Raw genomic sequence first — 23701 nt, forward strand, 5'->3', positions numbered from 1 at the left:
AGTTGAGACGTGTATTATCGTGGCGTGCATGTGGATATGAAATATTATGCTTATAGAAATTAATGTAATAAACTCCTCGGATTAACTCCTATATACAGAAAAATCTGATTGACCAAAAGGAGATAAAACAGCTGCTGAGATTCCTAAAAAATACGAATCTTCTTTAAGAGTTACGAATAACGTTACTATAGATCGAATCACTAGTAACTCAGCTTAGAGGTTGATGCGACTTAAAATAACCAAATTAAAAAATAGCTCCTCGGGTGGGATTTATTTTTATATTGAGATCTGACCCAAGGTAAACGGACAGTACTTTTAACTCTCAATTAAATTCACTAAGACAATTAATTTCATTTGAAACATCGAGAATGACATTAATTCCTGCTTCGCGTTACAAACATTTTAACAATGGACGGAGTAATGCTGCAAGGTTGAGAGATAAAGGAACTAGGATGGTTCAGTTCGAAACTGTACATATTCCGTTAGTTAAATACTTTATAACACTGTGACCACTTCAGCTTCTCAGCGTTTCCCTCGCAGCTCAATTTGTATCTCCTCCAAGGTCTTCCCTTCGGTCTCCGGCACGTACCGATAGATTAAAATCCATATGAGGAAGGTGATCCCGGTGAACACTGTAATCGGCATGTACGTCCCCTGCGACTCTTTCAAAACCTACGAATAAGGCGAGACTATCACTCCATCGTGCGAGTAGCTTGTGTCAGCTGCGTCAGACACTGGGCATCGATGTTTCCTGCTGCTTTATAACAGGGAACAGGATTTAGGTCGCGTTGGGAAAATATTTTTTAATCCCTTCACTGCCTAACTCAGGTCTGGCCATGCGTTAAGAAAGCGTTTTTAAAATCGTTTGTTTATCTCTCGTGCGATCCGTATTCCTGGTCCACTCAACTACATTTGGCAGACTGAGAGCGTAAAATTGTTACTATTTAGGGTGGGAAATTATTTTCTGCATTCCTTCCAACTCATCTTTCACGAAGTATATAGTAAAAACAGCAACGATAGTATCTTGACCCTTCGTGGCCACAGGGGGTGTATCGCGCCCCAGGCAATTATTTTTTCTTTCCTAATTTTTGGACCTTAATATTGAATTTTAAAAATGTGGTGAATTTTAACAAGAAAAGTCACTTTTACACTCACGTACAATTAACACTCAAAAGGTAAAAGATTGAAAAATATGAAAATGCTAACAATGACGCTGAGGTCCAGTGAACTGCGTGTGATTAATTTGCGATTGTAAGAAGGTGTGTTTACGAAGGGTCAATGCATCGAGAGATTCCCAAAGGAGTGTAAAAGAAAGTAGCTTCCAGACGTGGTTAAAAGTCGAGATTAAGAAATTTCGTTTCCCCTATAGCGTGACCTAAATCCCAGGGGGGCTCGCGCGGATTGTTCGCCGATCGTCGCGAATACGTCATTAGCAGCGGTGGGAGTGCCTACCTGATAGAATTTGACGACGGCGGTGGTGGCGAGGGCGTAATAAAGGGAGCAGAATATAGCCGCGGGCACCTTGACGTCTACGTGGAAGATCTCGCCGACGTAGGCGAGGGGCACCGGGTTGAGGGCGAGGCCGTAGCCGAGCACATAAATCACCAGAAAGACAGTGGGCATCCATCGGATGTTGGAGACGTCGTGGCCGCTGGAGAGGAGGCCGAAGAACGCGGCGAGCGTCGCCAGCGACAGCACGCAGATCGGCGCGGCGAACAATAGCAACAGCCTTTTGCCTATGATCCGCACCAGCATCACGCAGACCACGCCAGAGAGCACTAACGCGCAGCCGGTCATCACGATGCTGACGTTCGTCGAGATATCGAAGCCGGCCTCCTCGAATATGAACGACTGATAAGCGAGCAACGGCGCCGCGCCCGTTAAGGTCAACGCGCTCAGAACGATCATCGCGATACGAAAAGCTTCCCGATTCTCCCTCCTCGCCATCGTCTCCCTCAACGACCTCGCGAACGTCATATCGCCGTGCAGATCCTCCGTGGCGACGATCCGTTTGATCTCCTCGAGCTCCTCCACCACGTCGTCCTTTCCCAGTGCCCATTTCAGCGTCCTCTCCGCGGACGTCAGCTTGTTCTTCTTCGTGAGGAACACGGAGCTCTCTGGCATCCAGATGAACGTCAGGAGGAATATTATGGGGATCGAGACAGCGATCATGGACATCGTGAAGCGCGTCACCCACAGCCCGATCGCGTACGCCATCATCATGCCTGTGTTCAGGAGCACCGCCATCAGGGTACCTGGACAACTCGATCCAATTATTTCTGGCTCCTCTCTGCGCCTCTTCTAGTAACTCTCGAGTTACAACGTTCTCGTTGAAGATCGTAGATTTGATTGAGTCTAATGTAACAGCTTGCAGTAGCGAGAAGGAGAGGAATGTAATGAAACGGAGGGTGAAATTGTACCTAATGGCCCCCGCGACCTTTTGCTGCTAACTTCACCGAGATACATCGGCATCACCGCGTACGTAATGCCGCACCCGATTCCAGCCAGAATTCGTCCGATGTAAAGCTGTGGAATGGTGGCTGCTAGACCGATCAGGATCCAGCTGGATATCTTTGGTAGCGTGGCGAACAGCAGCGTTCCTTTACGGCCGATCCTGTCCATCAGCAGATACGGCACGATCGAGCCAAGACCGACTCCTACGTACAACAGATTCACCACCCAGACCACCTTGTCGGTTGGCACTTTCACAGGATCGTCCTGCTCGAATTTCGGTAGAATTGGGGTGCTCCAGCCTTCGTGCAATCCGCTGTCGATGATCAGAAGGTTGCCTAGGCGCGATGGGCGAGCGACGTGGAAAAGTTCTTATTAAGGGGTCTATCTAGTGCGATGGCTGAAAAAACTTAATTTTTCGCAAATGACAAGAAGAAACAAGTATCGCACGATTGTAGGTTTACTCTATCACCTTTTAAGACTGTAAAAAAAGTTTGTAACTAAAAATATCCATGTCCTTCCGGATGCAAGAGCTGATTGACAAAAAACCGAAAGTCGACCCACTTCAAATATATCAGGCATACTCAGTAGACGTTACTTCGTTGTTCGAACTAGAATTTTGAAAATATTTGCTAAATTGAATTACTACGGTCAACGAAACCATAATTTTTTTGTTAAAATAGATAAAAAAATTTAATATGTTGCTATTTCTTTGTTTCTCAATATATTTTCATTATGCTGATGTAGACGATGGTCCTACGTCTACAGATTACCAATTTTTGAATTTTGTGCTTGAGATAACTTCAATTACTGATATCATTGCTGATATTTCGCTATAAATGGATATTTTTACTTACAAAAAAATGTCTTTATGGACTTAAAAGATGCTAGAATGAAAATAAAAACAATGCTCGTCTCGTTTTTTAATTGTTAGAAAATTAAGTTTTTTTTTCAGACGTCGCACCAGCAAGACCCCTTAATTCTCTGCCACGGCCGAGCGACGCTGATGTTTCTGGAGTGGGCGGTACTTACAGACGATTCCAATTAGTATTTGTCGCAATATTTCGAGATCCATCGTTTCTATTGCTTGGCTCGTTACGTTTCGAAGTCACGCGGCTCGAATGCGAGAAGCTGGAGGGATTCGTGTGACGAGCATTCACTCGCGGGCGTGCGAGATAGTTTCAATGGTCCACGTCATAGTATTGCTGCAGAGTGTACGCGGAGATCGTCAATTTTGGAGACTCTACTTAATTCTGAGTATACGTTTTAATTGGCGGGCTGAGATAGTTATTACGTAATCGGCTTAACACTAATTGCAACAATAGAGGAATATACACTTAAGTTGACTAAATATATGATCGTAGTCTGCCACTAATTGCAAATAATGCATTCAATTTTGAGAGAACACTGTAGATCTATCTGACTCCATCTTACCAATCTAGGATCACTTTCGTATGATGCTGCTCCTTGACATCTGAATAAATAGCGATGGCTTACAAAAGAAGTTCGGCTTCCTGAGCATTACGATTTTTCTGAAACTGTGCAGATTTATAGAGAGCCTCGATAGAAGTACCAGCGATTTTTCGTTTCACTGTACATTTTCGGTTATTCAGGATAAAAGAAACACCCTCTAAAGGTTAATGAGTGTTTTCCTATTTTCCAGTATATCCTGAAAACTATAGTAGATATACAAAAATTGTTATAAAGAAAATTTACTGGCTTTTTATATTGCATAAAACTATGTAATCGAATTATTTAAAAATTGTGATGGCGAGCGTTCGTCTGTTTAAACTACAAATTATAAATAATTCGATTTCACATTTTTATAACCCACAAACGTTCATTATAATAATTTTTTTATAATCACTATACTTTTCAAGACATCTTTTTACCCTGAGCAGCCGAAAATGGGCACAAACGAAGAATTTCCCGATACTTCTACCGAGGTCCCCTACAACCCTGCACGATTTAAAAAAAATCGGAATGTTCAGGGAACCGAACTTCCCTTGTTAATACACAAATATTGTACATCAGCTTTTATTGCGTGTCTTATTGTATGTCTGCACACTCTGTATGCTAAACTAGCTATAACAACGTTATATAGACGCGGCTGCAAAATGACGCATGCCGCTCGTGTGCACCGGGGCTTAGCGTTTTCGAGAAAAACAGACTTAACCCTTTCGTTACATTTCCGCGAAAGTGCTTTTGCTAATTTTTTAAAACTACTGGAGATGCTGACTAAAGTCAACTCTAGGATCGGCACTCGTGTACACAGATCGTCGCATGGGTGCCGATTACAGTCGGCGCTCGTAGCGAAAGGGTTAAACATGCAGTGATGTGTATACAAAATTCAGGGCCCTGCAGTGAACAAAAATATGATTTTTGTCAAATTGATGCAGTAAATAGAAACGTGAATTTTATACAGAATAAAGAAACAGCCAATAACTATTTCTTGCATATAATATTATTAAGCATATTTATATTATATTGTAATATAAAAATTCAAATGTCACATGAAGTGGACATACAATATTTGTGCGCTAAGTGATCGATATTATCTCACATTGTTCACACCCCACTAATCCCGAAGTTGCAAAAATCAAATCCACCAAAACATACGCTTCTCAACAAACTTCCGCAACAGTCATTGGTAACAGTAGCCAGTAGCGCAACCAATTAACAAACGATCAAGTTGAATGGAACGCAGTGGTCGTTTATCAGCAGAAGGGAGGGCTGTGAAATCATAGCCAGTGCAATAGGAGGTATCGTAACCAGTATAGTATGTGCCGGAACGATGATTCCGGTTTAGTTTGGGGCTGAGATAACGGAAATAAAGTCAACTAAGATACTAACAGGATTCCGTGATAGGTTTCCAGCGTTAGCCGGGGGTTGGAACAGGAACGCGCCCGCGCGCCCGGGCACGAGCATGAGGAACGGCTTTGCACGCTTGTTCCGCGCTTCGAGTAGTTGGTTTCGCTTTGTGACGTTCGATCCTCCGTTACGATGGTTACGAAGGTTTATGGCCGACGGTGCAACGCACGCGTTATTAGGAGGCAGAAAGCGAACCTTGCGCTCCAGCGAGGATTCAGCGACCGCGAATCTTCAACCCTTTGTTGTCACAATTTTCTATCTGCCTTCCGTTTACTTTTATTCCCCACGCGCTTTTGTCATCCAGAACTGATCGACAATGGGATATCGCGGGGGCCCCGCGAATGCCGCATTAACACTGCAAATATATTCCTTACTCCTCTGTCACTTTTAATGCTATTTATATTAAAAGCACATCTTTTATAACGGGGAGCTAATTCAGGCTCTAGCAGTATTTCTATGCATAATTAATGAATTTTTCAGGAGCGACGCAGTTTTCATACGCCCTCGCGTAACGATATCCCCGTGTCCGAATATAATATACAGTATTTATTGATCCCACTCTGAAAATTCGTTGGAAATAACGAGTATGCTATACCCAGCGCGTTCGGGTTTCATAAATATCTGCATTGCTGAATAAAATTATTAAAAACTGAGACAGTTTTTATACAGCATTCGCCATGCCGAAAGCGCAGCACCAGTGCACCGCTGACAAAGTACACGCGGTATCATCGCGAGCTTTCGTTGACTGTCTAATCCTTTAATCTGGCGCGACAGGATTGTCTAGGCACAGCGGGACCGCTTTGCGTAAAATTCACTTATGCCCTTTCGGGCACGGACACGTTCCCACCCCATCCTCCGTCGCGAAGCGACAGTTTACGGTCGCCGTTATGGCGCACGCGTTATTAAGAGACAGAAGCTGAACCATCCGAGTCCTTTAACCTGGATTTACAACCGCCGGGTCGTATGTTCTCATCCTGGCCAATTTACCCATCCCCGTCGTCATCGCAGAAGCGATCGCGTCTCTCAGAATTGAACAGGAGAAAATGGCGTCACGTTCTCGATGGCTGATCTCGATCATTCACCTTGTCCGGAACCGGAGGAGGAACAAATCCATACGCTTTTGTATAAATGTGTTTTATTTTAAGGAAGTTTTTAGCAAGTCGGGGAATGCCATTGGTGGTTTCTATCGCGAGGGTGTGGGGATAGGAGCTAGGATCGCTTACTGAGTAAGGGTGGAAGTGGCTTTTTTTTGGAGGGAGTTCGGTGGTAGGTGAAAGGTAATTTACGGTTTGGAAGGGGGCCTTGGGACCCACCGCCTAATCCGCTTGTTTACGGCGAAGACACGTGCGCCCGAAAGGGACTAATAGCCTAAGTGGGTGACGGTGACCAAATACGCTGAAAAGGGAAAGTCGCGTAGGTATCTGGCAACCTTCTCAATATGCACCAGAACTGGCCGAGTGCGTAAGCTCCCCGCATTCGTGAACCTCTCGCGTGTATGTTTTACTCCGGTTTACAAAATGTTTGCAACTAGGCAAGCGAGCAACTAGGTAACGAGATTTGTAACAGAATTTTGACCAAGCTCAGCGAGACACAGGGCATGGTAAAGGCAGGGACGTTGTTACCATTATTTATTGACGTCTGGTAGGAAGTGAAGCTTGAAACGGGTTTCCCGTTTTAATTATTCACCGCCGCATCGATCAGCCTTCTCCGCCGCTTCGGCGCGAGATTTCTCTTAATAATCTATGCTTCCCTCGGTTCCTCTTGTCGGCCGTGTGTAATGCGATATATGTAATACGAGGTCTGCGCGATACCCTTTTTCAGCGACTCCCTCATTAAAGCTCTGGTTCATAATTTATCGAGCGGGAATCTTGAGTAGCCTCCGAGGAATGTAAACATCCACGGATATTCGAAAGCTATTTTATTACATTGAGTTCGTTGCTAGCATACGAGTTCGAGTGCTCTGCATGAGAATACTAACATACACTTATAACATTAATCTTCGATCTGACCCATTCCTCACGGCTAACGCCCGATAATATAGCCGCGAGAATTTATTACATTTTGCCACTCGTTATTATTAGCACCGCGGATTGCTTCAGCTATCATTGTCGCATAATTAGTCGGTAATTGCTGATAATACGACTGGCTCGGCTCACTTATCGGTTAATTTAATGCTGAAAAGATCACCGCACTCGCGACTGCGTTAGACGTGAGAACAGCCTTCGTTTCTCAATATTCTCAATAAATTCTCACTCCTTTCTTTTGCTTCGCCCATTTTCCCCTTCTTTCGCTTTCATTTATCTCTCTCTCTCTCTCTCTCTCTCTCTCTCACTCTCTGCTCTGAACTAGAACATGTCGAATTATTTTTTCTCATTAACCTTCGACGAAATTGAAGAAGGGCAAAGGGAGTTGGTCTAGTACTCGAGACGAGATCGAGATGTATCGAGTTTCGACTCGGTCCAACGTATTTTAACGAGGTTCGTCTCTTGCTTCCTGCTTAATCTTGGTACTCATGAAACGAGCAACACGTAATTCCTGCTACCGCGTCATCATTGCGCAAGACTCGACAAACGCGTAACGTTGTAATTACGACGATTTCTAGTACTGATAGTGCATCTTTCATAACTGAATAACAATACGACGCTAAACCAGACTAGAACGATCTTCTAGAACTAGTCTTTCCAAAATCAAAGGTGCGTGACTTGTTGTCTCATCCAATCTTCCCTTAAGGGGGAACAACACCTTGAAGCCCGGAAAAAAGTGCAATCTTTTTGAATTTTTTGTAAGATATCCATACTTCGTAGGAAAGTCATTGATATGGGGTTTGAATGTGCATATAGTGGACAGTATTTTAGAATTTTTGTGTGACAAAATATACAGTTTTAATCTAGTTATAGAGGTCGCCGTAGAGCGCGACACGATCTGATGGTTTCCCACTTTATTCACGTCGCGTTCATCTGAGAAAAAAAGGAGTGCATTTTTAAATCTATATTAAGATAGTTAAGCGTACGGAAATTAAAAATAAATTATTTTTACTATTTTTTCCACCCCAAAGAATTTTTATTGATATTTTCCTTACACTGACTCAAAATTTTAGATCTTTCCCCTTTAAGCTCCGCCATTTCTCCAAAAATTATTGAAATTAAATTTCCGTACGCTTAACTGTACCTAACTATATTAATATAGATTAAAAAAGAAATGCTCTCCTTTTGTTTCTCAAATGAACGCGACGTGAATAAAGTGGGAAACCATCAGATCGTGTCGCGCTCTACGGCGACCTCTATAACTTGATTAAAACTGTATATTTTGTCACACAAAAATTCTAGAACACAGTCCATTATATACACATTTAAACCCCATATCAATGACTTTCCTACGAAGTATGGATATTTAACAAAAAATTCATAAAAATTGCACTTTTTTCCGGGCTTCAAGGTGTTGTTCCCCCTTAATACGTGAAAAGATCAACGTAGAGGGAATACAGCATCTTATTGGGAAACAGAACAGATTTTTCCATGGATGCATCACATCTTCCCACATCCTCTAATCACGGTCCCCCATGGTGGAAAAAGTAAATGACACTAAATCCACGCGAAACTTCAATCTTTCCTATTCACATAAAGATGCTCCCCACGTTTCCCTGTCACTTCCATTATAATAATGTACATGTTACTTTATACATAACTTATCCAGCAAACTCTGTATGAATACAAGTATAACTGGGAACGCAACCAGAGTTCACGCGAGACACCTCCCTTTTTTTCTCTTCATAAGCTGAATTCAGCCTCGGAATTACGTTCACGTTTTATGAAATACCCTGTACCTGTTGTTACCGTGCGTGAATCGTCGCGGCGCCTCTCACGGCTGGAAAATGCAATCCCGAAAGATTGTATTTTTCCACCCAAGTTTCCCATCCCGGCGGGCGCGGATGCGAAATAATTTATGACAGTGTTTTTCCTCGGCGAATATTTAGTTACGAAAGAAAATCCAACGCGGACGAGTGCTTGAATTATTATCCCCCGAGTTATCTGCCGTTCCGGCGGAACGTTCCTCGCCGTGTGCCGCGCGCGCGGAAGCGAGCGAGCGCGAGCACGAATTCCGATTAATAAATCGTAGAACCGGAAACGAAGTTACGCCCGGCTCGAGTCCCCGCCGTGTTTTCGCCCGCCGGCCCTGAGTAATTCCTGCTCCTTTTTTCGCCGCTTTCGAAAATTTCTTTCGCCCTTCAAGCGCATTCGAGTACTTCCAATGATTTACTCGTTACTTAGGTGGGTATTACGCAATTTATGCAGCCGCGTTTCGCGCTCCAAACTCGTACACCGCGCAAGTGAGGCACGGATTGTGTATTTTGCCAAATGAGTTGTCACTTGTATAGGGTAGATGTCCCAATTACCGTGCTTTGACGCCGACTTGCTCGCGAAGGAATTAATTACTGACTTCTCTTACTCTAATTTTGCATGGCGAAAATTTATATCGGTGTTTTGAACTTTTCTGGTTATTAAGGGATTTTTTCGGGTTGAAAATGTTAACTTTTTATATTTTTTTTAATTGAAATAAAAATACATGTTTCTGTCCCAATTACCGTGCCCCGAAAAATGCGTTGTCCCTACTCCCGTGCCCCCAATTACCGTGCCCTTTTCGAATAGCGCTCCCGCGGTTAGGTTATGTCTTAGAATTTTGAACTGTTCAAAAAATTTTTTTGCTCTACGAGAGGTGTTTTTATGTAATTCCAATATGACCTTTTCATTGCAAAAACAAAATATGCAAATATAAATTTCTGTTCACCCGTTCTGGGAAACGAAAGTAAGGTTAGGTTTAGCAGTTACAGAGGGAGCCAGTGGGCTTCGAGGGCACGGTAATAGAGACAAACGTTAAATTCCTGTCCCAATTACCGGATTCACTATAAAAATACGAAAACGTTTCAAAAGTGCTCATGTTGCTAATTTTTCATAAAATTTGAACCTTTTATGATATAATAAACACTTTACATAAGTGCAAATCATGATAATTATTAATTTATTAATTTCTGTAAAGTACGTGTTCCTTACCGTAAAGGAAAAGGTAAATTCATCGAAATCTTCGTACGCATTTTTGAATTTTTTTTTACTATGCTTTAATTGTTTAAAAATGCAACCTTCTCGTGTGTAACACATACATTAATAGATGAACTTAATTAAACAAATTTCTTTCCTTATTTATTTATGCGAGTTTTTTTGTACGGCTTCTTTAAGCATAAGGGCACGGTAATAGGGACAGGGCACGGTAATCGGGACATCTATCCTATTACTGGGCGTTGAATTATCTGAAGCTGCATATAATCGGGACCCTTTTCCGTCGACTAATGTCGGAAGTCGACATTTTATGCCCAACCGGGTTAGGTTCAAGTAGACGGGAGCTGCAGTTTTAAATAATTTTTTTAATGTTGCAAATAAATTGCTTCTACGCTCTCCACGTAGACACTTGGAACGATCTTGAGCATACCAAACTACGACTGGCTATATAGGTGAACGGTTCGAAGCGAATACACGTGAAAATTTGATGCTTCGCGCGAGCCACGAATTGGGTTAGTTATTCGTTGATTCGTTGCACGGTGTGCCCCTCACGCATTTCATCGGGTAACCGAGCACGGCTACGTTTCCCGAAATATGAGCGTACATGTAAATGTAATATTTATTACAATTCTCATATTACCTGGGCATAATAGTCGTGCTACACAGATACTTGAAGCTTTGTTATTATGCCAGGAAATGGTTAATGAGTCTGCCGAAATTTCGGAGAAACAGAATGTTCGCATATTTCTCTGAAACGTTCATTTTTAATAACAATACGAGGCATGTTGTATTATGCACGATGAATATTATATTCCGTGACGTGCACTTGAATTTTTGGTAATTCATTTCTTAATTCTATACTTTCCACCTCTACGTGCAGGAGTCGTAATGAAATTTAAAGGAGCGTGGACCTTAACAAATTTGAAAGTGGTCGATCAACTTTCACAAGCCCGGATCAGTGTACTCGAAACCGACAATTCTGTTCAGTATATTCAAATTTAATAAATCAACGATATCTCTAAACAACTGACAATGATACACAGACGAATCCAGCAGCTGGTACTTGTTCTTCGTCATAGAGCGTAAAGCGGGCTTACAGTTTTCTTCTGTCCATTTCGTAATCAACATAGAAAGTTCACGTAGAGAACTTCCAATAAAAAGGCAGTAAAAAGGTATCTCTCGAGTCATTTCGTTAGAAATTTAGCTCCGTGGTTCACTGTGTCCTACTAAATCCTACGTTTTCTTTTGCCTGCTTGTTTCATAAGCACGTTGAAATCTTTCTAGCTCTCTGTGACCGATTATTTCATCTGAATAGTTCTTAAATGTCGCTAGCTCGATTAATCAGCAGATTATCCTTGAGATGGAAGATTGCCCGATAATTATCGATTGTGCTAATTATATTCGCGAAACTAGATCGCGACGATAGTTAATCGGATCCACGTGTATTATGACGGATATGGGACGGTGGAATAAAGGTAAAGTGACCAGACGTCCCGCATTTGAGCCCTTTGTCCCGCAAAGTGTCCCGCAAAGTGTCCCGGATTGGACACGTAACCTTTTACATTTTCGCATTGGCATAAAGTTACTGTTTCCTCTACGTTTTTTGTTGCGAAAAAAAATATATATATCTAATTTCGTTTCAATGTATCATCTTATAATCACAAGTATGTATTTTTAAATATATTGTAAATGCTTTAATGAACTACGGAAAAGATCTCCTCACGCATCTGTTAACCCTTTCTTTTTTATCTTGCTTGCTTGCTTGTCCCGCATTGGAACAGAAAATATCTGGTCACTTTAAATAAAGGTATTGTCTTTGCTTGGCTGATCCTGTCGGAGAGGTACCGCGAGTGTGTGTGACATACAGCACATTTTGTGTCAACAACGTAGAACTTTGGAAGAAATCAGATAGAGGGATGAATCTTTTTGAAGGATAAAGATGCAGACTAGGGGGGAAATATTCAAAGTGTTTTGACATTAAAAATCTATGTCAAAAGATCCTGAAGGGCGTGGAAAATTCTGCGGTCAGATTTGAATTTATCGCATCAAAATCTATAGGAAATGATGTGTAACAAATTAAGGAAAAACTTCAACCACACCGCAATTTTCTGTAATGTCTACTTTGACATAGATTTTCAAGGTCAAAACTAGTTTGTAATACTTTTTGAATATTTTCCCCTCCAGAAAGATTCATCCTTCTATCTTATTTCTATCAAAAGTTCTACGATTTTGAGACGAAAAGTGCAGTTTGTCCCACTGTGTGGCGTTTCAGCTCGAGGAAAGGGCTCGATGTCTCTTTTTAAAAGTTCGTTGCGAAGAGGAAGAGGAGACGAATGGTCATCACCGAGTGGATCGAGACGGAGACGGGAGAGCGTCGTTTAGTAGATCTCGCAAGATCAAGGTCCTTTATCTATACTTTTACTTTCTTATATACTCTTTATGTTACAAAATGCTCTTCCGCGTTCATCCACAGCCTTATTCACTTCCACGTGTACGACATTTTTGCATTTTTATCGTCTCAGTTAACGACGTCTCGCAATTCCAGAAACTGAGCTGTCCGTGTAATACCTAGAGTTTCTGTTAAACTCCACGAATGATTTATTATTATTCGAGTCTCGTTGCTTTTGCTAGTTTGAATTTGTGGGTGTCCTTGAGCAGATATACATGTGTCATTTGCTGAACAATACGGGTACATCACTTAATTATGATAATAGTGATGAGTTCTTCAGAATCTAATAAGAAATTAGTCTGTCGCGAAACGTTACTCTTGGAGAGTTTTAAATAAAATCAAATATATTAGGTAGACTCAACCCAGAATTAAAAGTCCACGATTTCCGTGTTTAAAATGGATTATAAAGTGGTAAAGAATTCACTCAGTTTTTTCAGATTATAATGCAGGTTAATTAGAAATACACAATCAGTTACGCAATCGGCTACAAATAATTATGTAACCATAATACGGCGATCGTCTTGCACAGAGATCATAACAAGATGAATGTGACAAGATTAGAGAATGAAAATATCTCACGAAAAAGAGCTTAGCACAGAGATTATGACAAATTGTGGCAGCCAAATTAATTTGATTTTCAGCTTTCCCCATCTGGCCCATTTAACAGTTTCAATTGTTCTGCCACCTTGTTTCTTTATTTCCAACGTCTCTTTTCACTAAAAAATCAGAGAGAGAGAGAGAGAGAGCTATTCAATTTGCACTGATTAACTCCCCTTTTAATTTCTCCATACCCGACCAGTTTCTTCAACCAGAGTCTATCGTATCGGCTCGCAATAGAGATAAGTGAGTGCGACATTTCGTGCCACTGTACGTTGCATGTATCTGTACCAACTTACTTTGTCGTCAAGTGCATAACCTGGTCAGTAGTAGTCGTTAATTGAGTTAGTAAACCGGCATGTGGAAAATTTCAAATGATTGCCTCTAAAAACTGTTGACGCAGTATAATTGAACATAGAACACTGAAGTTCCCTTTTTGCGCTAGTCGCGGCAAAAATGTTGCATTTCCGAAGAATTCATAAATGTACCACGTCGTTAGCACAATCTTCCAGTTACGCAATCCTACTTACGCCGCGTATTGCTATAATAGCAACTCTACTGCCGTAGAAACACCGTCGAATCCCGAAATCTGTTTCTTCTTCAACGCACTCTTGCATGTCTTTTAAAAGCCTCCCTTGAACGAGATAATTTACTATGCCCCCTAAATCAAGCAGTACTTTGTCTTATATCTCTAATCATAAAAAACATTCGAGAGCATAAAGTGAAGGTACAATTTCAAAGCTACCTTCTACGCGCAAAATAATAGGTCGAAGTGAAACTTTTGTTTACTCTAAATTTCAAATTGTCGCGATGTCTGCGCTGTAACTCAGGAAAAATTCCTATTAGGAATTTTCTTTCTGTGCAAAGGTGTTTGCAGGCAATAAACAATATGGTGCGCGAGATATGAAGTATTAATTGTAGATATTGGGGTGGAATCAATTAGACAATAAAAACAATTGAAGCACGGGGTGAAATAAGTCTGTCTCGATTGGCGTTGAATTCAGCTGTGTAGTGTTTACCCATGTTGCGTTATATGCTCTGTATACTTTGTCAGTTTGAAAAGAAAGCATGGGAACAATGGGCTGCAAACACACTTCACTTCCCGTCACGTCGAATTCAAACGTATAGAAAGCACTGCTATTTCATTTTGTCACATTGCACAGCGCGACCAAGTACTCGAATGAATTAAATCACCGATCCAGTGAACGCATTTCAGACGTTCCTCCACGCGTACACGCACTCTCATTGCTCACGCAATTTTCTTGCACGCTATCATGCAGCAAGAATTACAATTTAACAACCCAACAACCTAGCTAAATACCAAAGGATCTACAGTGCTCTGCAATAAACAAAATATCACACAAACTGGCTAAACCTCCAAGGTGCAAATAATCGTGACCATAAAATAATCCAGAAATTAATTTACCAACGTGCAAACAGGCTAGAGTCAGTAAAAATCACTGAAAGCACTGTCTCAGAAATGAGACAACTTTTAACAAGATTCCTCCTGTACCGAATCTTCCAACGAGCTTCCTTTCTGTCACTTTGGATTCGTTTCCAACGCTAATAATTTTTTCCCTGCACGATCTCAGTAATTTCGAAGATGAAACTGAATAGAAAGTTCCTTGCTCGATCGGCCAGTCCTCTTGTACCCAGTGTTTCAGTACTTCGACGACCGAAAGCACTCTAAAGACGCAGCTGTCACGCGCACGAATCTTTGCGACGAAACCGACGAACAGCGTTTACTCGAGTCGGCGTCGATCTCATCCTCGAAGACGCGAGGAAGGAAACTGAACACTGTTCCATAGACACGCGGAACTCGCCGCTGATTTTATCCGTGTCCCACTCCGTCCACTTTTACAAAGTGCGACGACACGGTCCAACGGCGCTAATTACTTTTTCGTGTTTCCCCCGCTGATCGGGCCCTTCTTTCATTTGTTCGCACCACCGATTTGCGCGCCGCTCGATCGATGGAAGTCAAATTGGAACGGGAACAGACGTTTTCATTGGCCACGGAAACGCTTCGATCGGGAGGCTATATATCGGTTTCGCGGGGATCTCCGTCCCCGCCAACCCGGGCGTAACTATTTTCGATGCGCACTGTGTCGAGATGGCTTGCGGTTGCGGTCGAACTCTGCGCGCCTTTTTCCTTCGTTTTGTCGAGATTTTAATTGCGAGTAATCCAAGAACCGGTCGATCACGCGAAAATCGCGGGAATTTCCTCCCTTCCAGATAACGAAATATTTCATTCTTGCGTGATTCACAGTTATTTACTCCGCGGGTAGAGGATGCCATGTAAATGTTTGCGGTTCTTGATTAATTCTGGAAGGCTGCGAAGTCTTCAAGCGCCAGGAATTCTAATGAGTTGCTTGATATATTTGACATTTAATGATGGGAAATTAGGAGGTATCTGAAAGTTTCTGATCCTCGGGTATGAATATTTCGGTAAAATAATGTTAATGACATTTCAGTGAGGTAAAAACGATGATTCGTAAATTTCTCTTAAAATAAGCAATAATGCTTATTTTAATATAAATTCGGAAATTCGAATTCCGGCTGTTTCGGGGTAATTTGATTTCACTGCAGTGCTCAGTAATGTTTTAACTATGCTTTAATTTTTAGATATTACATAAGTAGGTAATATCACATTGATGTTAAATATTTCCTACAAATTCGTGCGCCTGTGCGGACTAATGGGAGAAATTGTTGAACGAGGGAGGACGTTCGTCGATATTATTTATTAAAAATATTCATGTCTCGTTAAATGAAAACATCCATTCAAACAAAAGTTATTAAATGCCGAACGTTTGCGGAAAATACGACCGGCGAATATGGGGATCGTTGCAACGTATTTTCACGTCTCGATTGGTTTTTCAAATATTTCACCTTCATCCTATAAAATTCATACGAATATAACGCTACGCTTTACTTTCTGACTCGCCCAGATGAAGGCTAAACCGGATGATACCGAATCTAGAATTCATCGCGACTGAATCATTGGATGTAGTCTAAATGTACCTTTAAATTAACCGCGCGTTTCGAGTCTCGTCAGACTCAATTCTCGTTGAAAGTAAACTGAAAAAGTGGCCGGGACTCAGAGGGGTCAGTAACTCGGAGACCTTGAGCAACCGATTCCTGCCTCTCCAACGACAATGGAAACTTGTTTCGTGAGTTGCACGTTACTCGAGCTGCGGGTGTAGTGTCCCAAATTTCAGGCGATCGCGCCCCAAACCTACAGGTCAAGTTCAAATGCACGAACCAGGTTGGCTACCTTCAACCAATATAGCATCGACTCCCGACGGCAAGACACGCCTGAGAAGTGCATCGATGCACCTGCTCGTTAAGATGGACAAGTATAGGACGGCGAAATCCCGGCAGATCTCGACGTTGTCCGTACAAGAAAAGCAAAATTTTCGACGCCAGAGGGGAACCAACCGAACCGGAATGCAGCTCACCTGACGCGTGCCTCCTCATTGGGTGACCTTGTTAAGGGGGTATTCTACTGAAAAAATCGATTTTTTTTGATTTTCTAATAGTTTAGGGTTTCGAATATATGTCCATAAAATATTATGGTTAAATTCGTAGAACTCCCAGAGTTATAGGGGCTTAAGTTAGCTATGACTGCCAGCAGAGAAGAGAGAGCTGCCGAACATGATTTTTTTTAAGCTGAGGAAGGTTTCCTCTACGGTCCTGGTATAGCAGATTAGGGATAAGTTACAGAAATTAGTCGTTATCTACCGTAAATTCAGTCGCATAGGTCGTAACTGCATGAAAAACTTTGAACGCATTTTTCTCGAAACAATTTTTTAAATCGGGCGCACATTTTTCTCAAAAACTACTGGACCGATTGAACTAAAATTTTACACACATTCAAAGTGAATCTGTACCTATAGCTCGAACTAGAATTATATCAATAGTTTTAATACAACCTCCCCCACACCTTGTTTTAGCTCAAGAAAAGTCGAAAAAATCAAATATAAATTTTTAAACAGCTGCGATTTCGGTAACAATATCCGGACTTGGTCACATCTAGTTCGGGCGATAACTACACTCATATAGTTTAAAAAAATCTTTGGTACTTTCGTTTCAGATGACTAGGACTACAATGATTTAAATTATTCTTAAAACTTCACGTAATAAGAAAACGCAAAGAAAAAAAAATCGTGTTTTCAAAACTTTCAGGGTGGCGTAACCCCTTAAGTGTACCCTCTAGTTTGTTTGATGAAACGCGCCTGGCAATTTGAGCCTCGCGTTCTCTCGCAGTGGATCCTTCTAACTGAAACCATTCCAATTAGAAAGACATATCCAAGGCCAAGTATGGAAAGTTCTTGTTAAAGAGGAGAATAATTACGAAGATTCTAATCTATGACGTCTTTGCATCCAGCTGTACAATGGATTAAGAAAACTGAAAGTGCAAATCTTGCCTCGCTAGCTATTATCTATCGAATCATTAATCTCTATTACAATCACCTTATAACACAAAGATACTGATCGCCGAAGACAATGAAACTGTAGTTCTCTGCACCAACAGCGAGCTCCCATCGATAGACAAAGGATGACACCGAGAGCTGTCTACCCAATTTATAAACGTCCCTTTTACTCCGTATCTGCTCCGTCTCAACTACGATAACCCCGACTCCGTGTCTGGGCGACTAAGAAATTTCGCGACACACAGGCTGCCGGGCGTAGAAATCTGCGTGATCCGCGTCTCCTTCCGCCCTCGGTCCCTTCCTGCCGCTGTTTCGCCACTAATCGAGGTAGACCGCGCCGTGTAACGTTATACAGGCCGGGATCGAGGGTAAAGGGTAGCATGCGAGGGTGGTTAGAGGCAGCGGGATAGCGTACGGTGCACGCGGGCCGCCAGCCTCGGTCCCTAAAGTATATCTGCATTTGCATTCGGTAATTAAACCCCGTCCGTTCTCCGAACGACCGTTCTTATAGGCGTTCGTTCGTCGAAGAAGAGCAATTGGTCCCGAGAATCCTAAATAGCCGCATCCCGTAACAGGGCGCGCGACCGAGTTATAATGAAACAGAAACAAGGAAGTCACGAAACGGCCACTGGCCGGCGGGTGATTAATCGCTCCGATCGAGCCAACGTTCCGCGAGCTTCATTAAAGCCGCGTATTCACCTGCGCATTCGCCCCGAATGTGCATTCGGCGCGCACCGATTTTTTGCTCGTGCGGCGCGCGGTCGGTGCTCAGCGTGCATTCGGCGCGCGGTAGGTGCTCGGCGTGCATTCGGCGTGCATTCGGCGCGCATTCGGCGTGCATTCGGCGCGCGCCCGGCGCGCATTCGGCGTGCGTTCGGCGCGCGACCGGCGCGCGTCCCGCGCGCATTCGGCGCACGTTCGGCCCACGTTCGGGAATCGTGCAGTGTTCTTTCACAACAGTCTCTATAAGCATCGATCCGAAGAACGAGGAGAAAAGTCATGGACGAAAATATTGCAGTTGCTAGTGCTAGTTTCATTGTATTGTATACATTGCTAAAAAAAGAAAAGGATAAAAAGAAGAAACGTTGGTGGACGAAGAAACTTTATACCAGCAGATGCAACGAAAAATTTCTACGTGATTTAAATGCTGAAGTGGGAAGCAACCAATTTCGAAACTTTACGAGGATGTCATCGGAAGATTTTTTTATTATATTAAATTATATTCGAGATAAGATTGCAAGACAAGATACTGCCTACAGAAAAGCCATTACGCCGGAAGAAAGATTGGCCATTACATTAAGATTTCTTGCAACCGGAGATTCGTATAGTAGTATGCAATATCTATTTAGAATCTCAAAACAGGTTATTTCAAAAATCGTACCAGAGGTGTGTGAAGCAATAATTGAGAGTTTGATTCATTATGTGAAGGTAAGTCATTTATTTATCAATATACATATTAAAGTATTTATTTAAAAAAATATTATTTTGTACATATGCGAAAGAATATAATTAGGTATGTGTTTTAATATAAATTTTAATTATCGGTGTCAGAGAAGTGGGAGAAATATGAGTTTAGTGTACAATCAGAACTATTGGAAAATGGAGATGGATGTGATGATTCGGAAGGTGGAATAGACTGTGGATAGGTGTCGTAGGTGTTGGAATTGTCACTGATTGAATGTGATGAATTATGTGAATCGTGTCTATTAGAAACAGGAGTAAGTTCGGTGTAGATGGTAGTAGTAGGCGGTGTAGGTGGGGAAACAGGATTTGTAGACTGTGGAATGAATGTGGACGAAGAAGCAGGTGGAATGAATGTGGACGAAGAAGCAGGTGGAATGAATGTGGATGAAGAAGCTTGTGGATAGAATGTGGATGAAGAAGCTTGTGGAATGAATGTGGACGAAGAAGCAGGTGGAATGAATGTGGATGAAGAAGTTTGTGAATAGAATGTGGATGAAGAAGCTTGTGGAATGAATGTGGACGAAGGAGCATGTGAAGTATTATTGAGCTGTTGCGAAGGATTGGGTGAAGGCGGAATTAAGGAGGACATTTCTATTTCATAGAGTATATTGCTGATTTTATGTTGGGCTACCACTCGCTGCTGGTTGTTAAATTTTTGTAATTTGGCCGCAACATATCTCCCGAATGCTGGGCACTCGTCACTCTCCGAATTACGGGCATCAATGGCAGTTTTTAAATATTTAAAAGCTTCATCGATTCGGGGGTCTTCTTTCCGCTTGCACGACTTTTTCGGTGATTTAATTTGTTTTGCCCGTTGTGATGTTTCTTCGGGCGCGACGTCGTCCACAGGGTTAATAAGGATGTCAGCATCGACTGCTTCATCCACATCGGCAGTCTAAATACAATGAAACAAAAAAATTAAATTAATATTGAAATTTTCAGATGCCATCGACTGCAGAAGAATGGAAGAAAATATCAGATGAATTTGAGGAAATGTGGAATTTTCCGCATTGCGTTGGCGCTATTGACGGAAAACACGTACTAATACAAGCGCCAATAAAAAGTGGAAGTGACTTTTACAATTATAAGTCTCAATTTAGCATCGTATTATTAGCGTTAGTGGATGCTAACTACAATTTCTTATTCGTTGACGTGGGCTGCCAAGGCAGAATATCGGATGGAGGAGTATTTAAAAATTGTCATTTATACAAACAGATCGAGGAGCAAAAGCTCAATCTTCCAGCGTCATCTGCTATAGATGGACTAACTGCCGAGATGCCTTTCTTTTTTTTAGGAGATTCTGCATTTGCTTTAGGTCCTAATATGATGAAGCCATACCCTGGGATTAGTCCAAAAGGATCTATTAAACGGATATTCAATTATCGACTTAGCAGAGCCCGTAGAGTAGTCGAAAATGCCTTTGGGGTTCTATCGAGCGTATTTCGGGTATTGCGAAAACCGTTGCTGTTGCAACCCGAAAAGGCTCAAGTTGTTGTCATGGCTACGATTTGCCTTCATAACTTTCTACGAAACAGTAGAACTTCAAGGAATTATTACACTCCCTCAACTTGTTTTGATGTGGAAGAAAATGGAGAAATCCGGCCTGGAGACTGGAGACAAGAAAACGAACAAGTTTCCCTTTTGCCTTTCAGGTCGGTTGCACGTAGAAGTAAAGTAACCGCCGAGAAAATGCGCGACGATTTGGCAAAATATTTTTCTACGTCAGGAGCTGTTCATTGGCAAGATAAATATGCTTAATGTAATACAAAATGCAATGCTTAATGTGCCAACTTAATATGTAAGAAAGTAATAGCATGTTGCAATAAAAAATTTAACATCCTAATTTGAGTAATTCATTTTTAAGTAAAATTCTCTTCCAGTACATTCTTATGGGCACACTTCGATATTTGGTTGCATGTGATATATCAGAAAGTAATTAGAGAAACAACTTACGCTTATAGTGTTTCTGGGTTCCGTATTGTCGTCCAAAAACTGCATCGCCTTGAACGCGAACCATTTTGAATGGTAAATTTCGTCGCTTCCTGAAATAATATACATTGGAATAGTATCTTGTTCTTTTCTCTTTCGTGTAGGGGAAGAGTAGGGGAATTACGAACACTTAAGGGAAAAGTTAAATTGAAACAAAAGGCCTGACAGATGGAAAGTCTTTAATCTTTAACCTCTTTCACGGTTATCTCAATATCTTTCAACGAATATGTACGTATACTCTTCCTAACATAATTCCGGGATACTGGACACGTGAAAAACTTAGTAAATGTTAAGATAAAAGGATAAATGCCATCGTCTGTAATAGTCCCATATACGCTGTTCGTAATTACCCAAAATGAACAGAAGCTAAGAAGTTTCAAATAAAACAAATACGAGCACGTATATGTACAAAGTAATCCCTTGATTTTATTTAGAATTAAGTAACGGAACTACGAAAAAATTATGCTTTGTTGGGTAGTATAGGTTCAATGCACTATAGACTCAAAATACTCGAGCGTAAAATTGTAAGAAAAGCTACCAAAACATTTCACGACCATTATCTTTGCAGTTGCGCGCAGCCTTGCGTCGTAACACTTTCCGTAATACCAAACATAGCTAATTACATCACGTAACAATATCGCGAGAGGACAGGACAAGCGATTTCAGCGAATATCGCGGTGTTTAGGTTTATCCCGCGTTCGAAATTCCCCCACTCTCCCTTAGAAGTGTTTAATATTATTTACCTCGTCCAGTTGTGGTGCTCTTCTTAATTTTCCCCTTTTCCCGTCTGTACGAGCTTTTTAGGCTCTCCACTTTCCTCTTGCACTCTTCCGCCTCCGTTCCGATCTCCTGGGCAATTGTACACCACGCGTCGTCCTTTTTTATAGTATCGAAATAACGCGGGTGTCTGGGATTCCATAAGGATTCGTGTTTTTCGAATACCTCAAGGAGCTTGAGACAAATTTGTGGCGTCCACTCCATCATGGTGTCGTTCGGACCCGAATGCACGCTTTGGTGGACCGCCAGCAAGCGGATCGCGGCGCGAATGGCCCGGCGAACGCTCGGTTCGCATCGCCTCGATATCGGTCCATACATTGTATCCGCGCTCGTCATTTGCCGATCGGTTTGCCTCGAAACGACGAATGCGGATACAATGTATGGACCGATATCGAGGCGACTGCTGGTATATATTCGTTGTACCTGTTGGTATATATTTTCCTCGTCCACCAACGTTTCTTTTTATCCTTTTTTTTTAAGCATGTATACAATACAATGAAACTAGCACTAGCTATTGGAATATTTTCATCCAAGATTTTTCTTCTCGTTCTTCGGATCGATACTTATGGGGACTATTGTGAATGAACACTACACGATCCCCGAATGCGCGCCGAATGCGCGCCGAATGCGCGTCGAACGCGCGCCGAACGCGCGCCGAATGCACGTTGACCACTGAACGCGCGCCGAATGCGCGTCGCACGCGCGCCGAATGCGCGCCGAATGCGCGTCGAACGCGCGCCGAACGCGCGCCGAATGCACGCTGAGCGCCGACCGCGCGCCGCACGAGCAAAAAATCGGTGCGCGCCGAATGCACATTCGGGGCGAATGCGCAGGTGAATACGCGGCTTAAGTAATTCAATTCTCGACTCCCTTTTGGAAGTCGATGCTTCATTTTGGCATGGGGTAGGTCTAGGTTAGAGTTTATTTTTTCTTGCGTGTACGATAAATGTTTGGCGCCCTTCGAAATTTGATTTTTCTTTTCAATAAATCGCGAATAAAGCGAGTATCCTCAGAATCGTACCCTACTCTCGATTATAAATCATATTTGTAGCATCATAACATGGCATTCATTTTTAATTTAAAAATTAGTCTCATATTTTTTTTAGGACTTTTAAGCACTTTTGCTTTTGCACCCCCTGTGTGCATCGCGCACTTTGCACAGGTAACTAGCCGGACCTGGACACACGCCAGGAAATTTTACGAAACTATTAATATAAAATACAAAATTGATAACACAATGTGTGAACTGTCTTTAATATTGTATTATTTTACTAGTGTCTTGAACAAAGAAAAGGATGGTACTTTTAAATTCAATTAAACTTCGATGACTAGTAAGCCTGGCTACTAAGCATTTCCCGCATTTATCTGCGAAAAACACGCAGAGTTTATGGAACACGTCGCTCGGCAACTTCTTCTGCTGACACGAACTTGAAGAACTCCGCGGATCCGCGTAACTTTCGGCGAGGCGCTAAACACGATAAAACTGTCAGGCGCAGCCGATCGCTGGACAAATTGCAGCCGCACTTCAGCAAATTCGCGGTATGCGCCGCGGAAATAATGAACGGCTTACGCAAATGGCGAAAGTAAGAGGAAAAACCTCGCCTTGAAAGCGCGCAACTGGC

The 23701-nt window shown here is 42.1% G+C and overlaps 4 protein-coding genes across 7 annotated transcripts in view; 1 reads left to right on the top strand and 3 right to left on the bottom strand.

The window, feature by feature from the left end:
* LOC143378348 (uncharacterized) overlaps positions 1–23701 on the top strand; it is a 305064-nt gene that overhangs the window by 228897 nt on the left and 52466 nt on the right. The window lies entirely within an intron of this gene.
* The window catches only part of Glurib (Glutamate receptor IB), a 279382-nt gene that overhangs the window by 67151 nt on the left and 188530 nt on the right, over positions 1–23701 (bottom strand). The window lies entirely within an intron of this gene.
* Positions 245–15332, bottom strand: LOC143378242 (facilitated trehalose transporter Tret1). The gene is made up of 5 exons (XM_076829993.1): positions 14846–15332; positions 3484–3656; positions 2421–2789; positions 1453–2255; positions 245–672 (listed from the first exon to the last, which is right to left on the bottom strand). Exons 2-5 carry the CDS (start codon positions 3524–3526, stop codon positions 523–525), a joined length of 1365 nt encoding a protein of 454 aa, XP_076686108.1. The 5' UTR covers positions 3527–3656; positions 14846–15332; the 3' UTR covers positions 245–522.
* Positions 19271–22772, bottom strand: LOC143378247 (uncharacterized). Its single transcript, XM_076829997.1, has 3 exons — positions 22046–22772; positions 21267–21355; positions 19271–20208 (listed from the first exon to the last, which is right to left on the bottom strand). The coding sequence occupies exons 1-3, from the start codon at positions 22413–22415 to the stop codon at positions 19384–19386; spliced, it is 1284 nt and encodes a 427-aa protein (XP_076686112.1). The 5' UTR covers positions 22416–22772; the 3' UTR covers positions 19271–19383.

The sequence above is a fragment of the Andrena cerasifolii genome, chromosome 1, assembly GCF_050908995.1.
Source record: "Andrena cerasifolii isolate SP2316 chromosome 1, iyAndCera1_principal, whole genome shotgun sequence".
NCBI classification, from domain to species: Eukaryota; Metazoa; Arthropoda; class Insecta; order Hymenoptera; family Andrenidae; genus Andrena; species Andrena cerasifolii.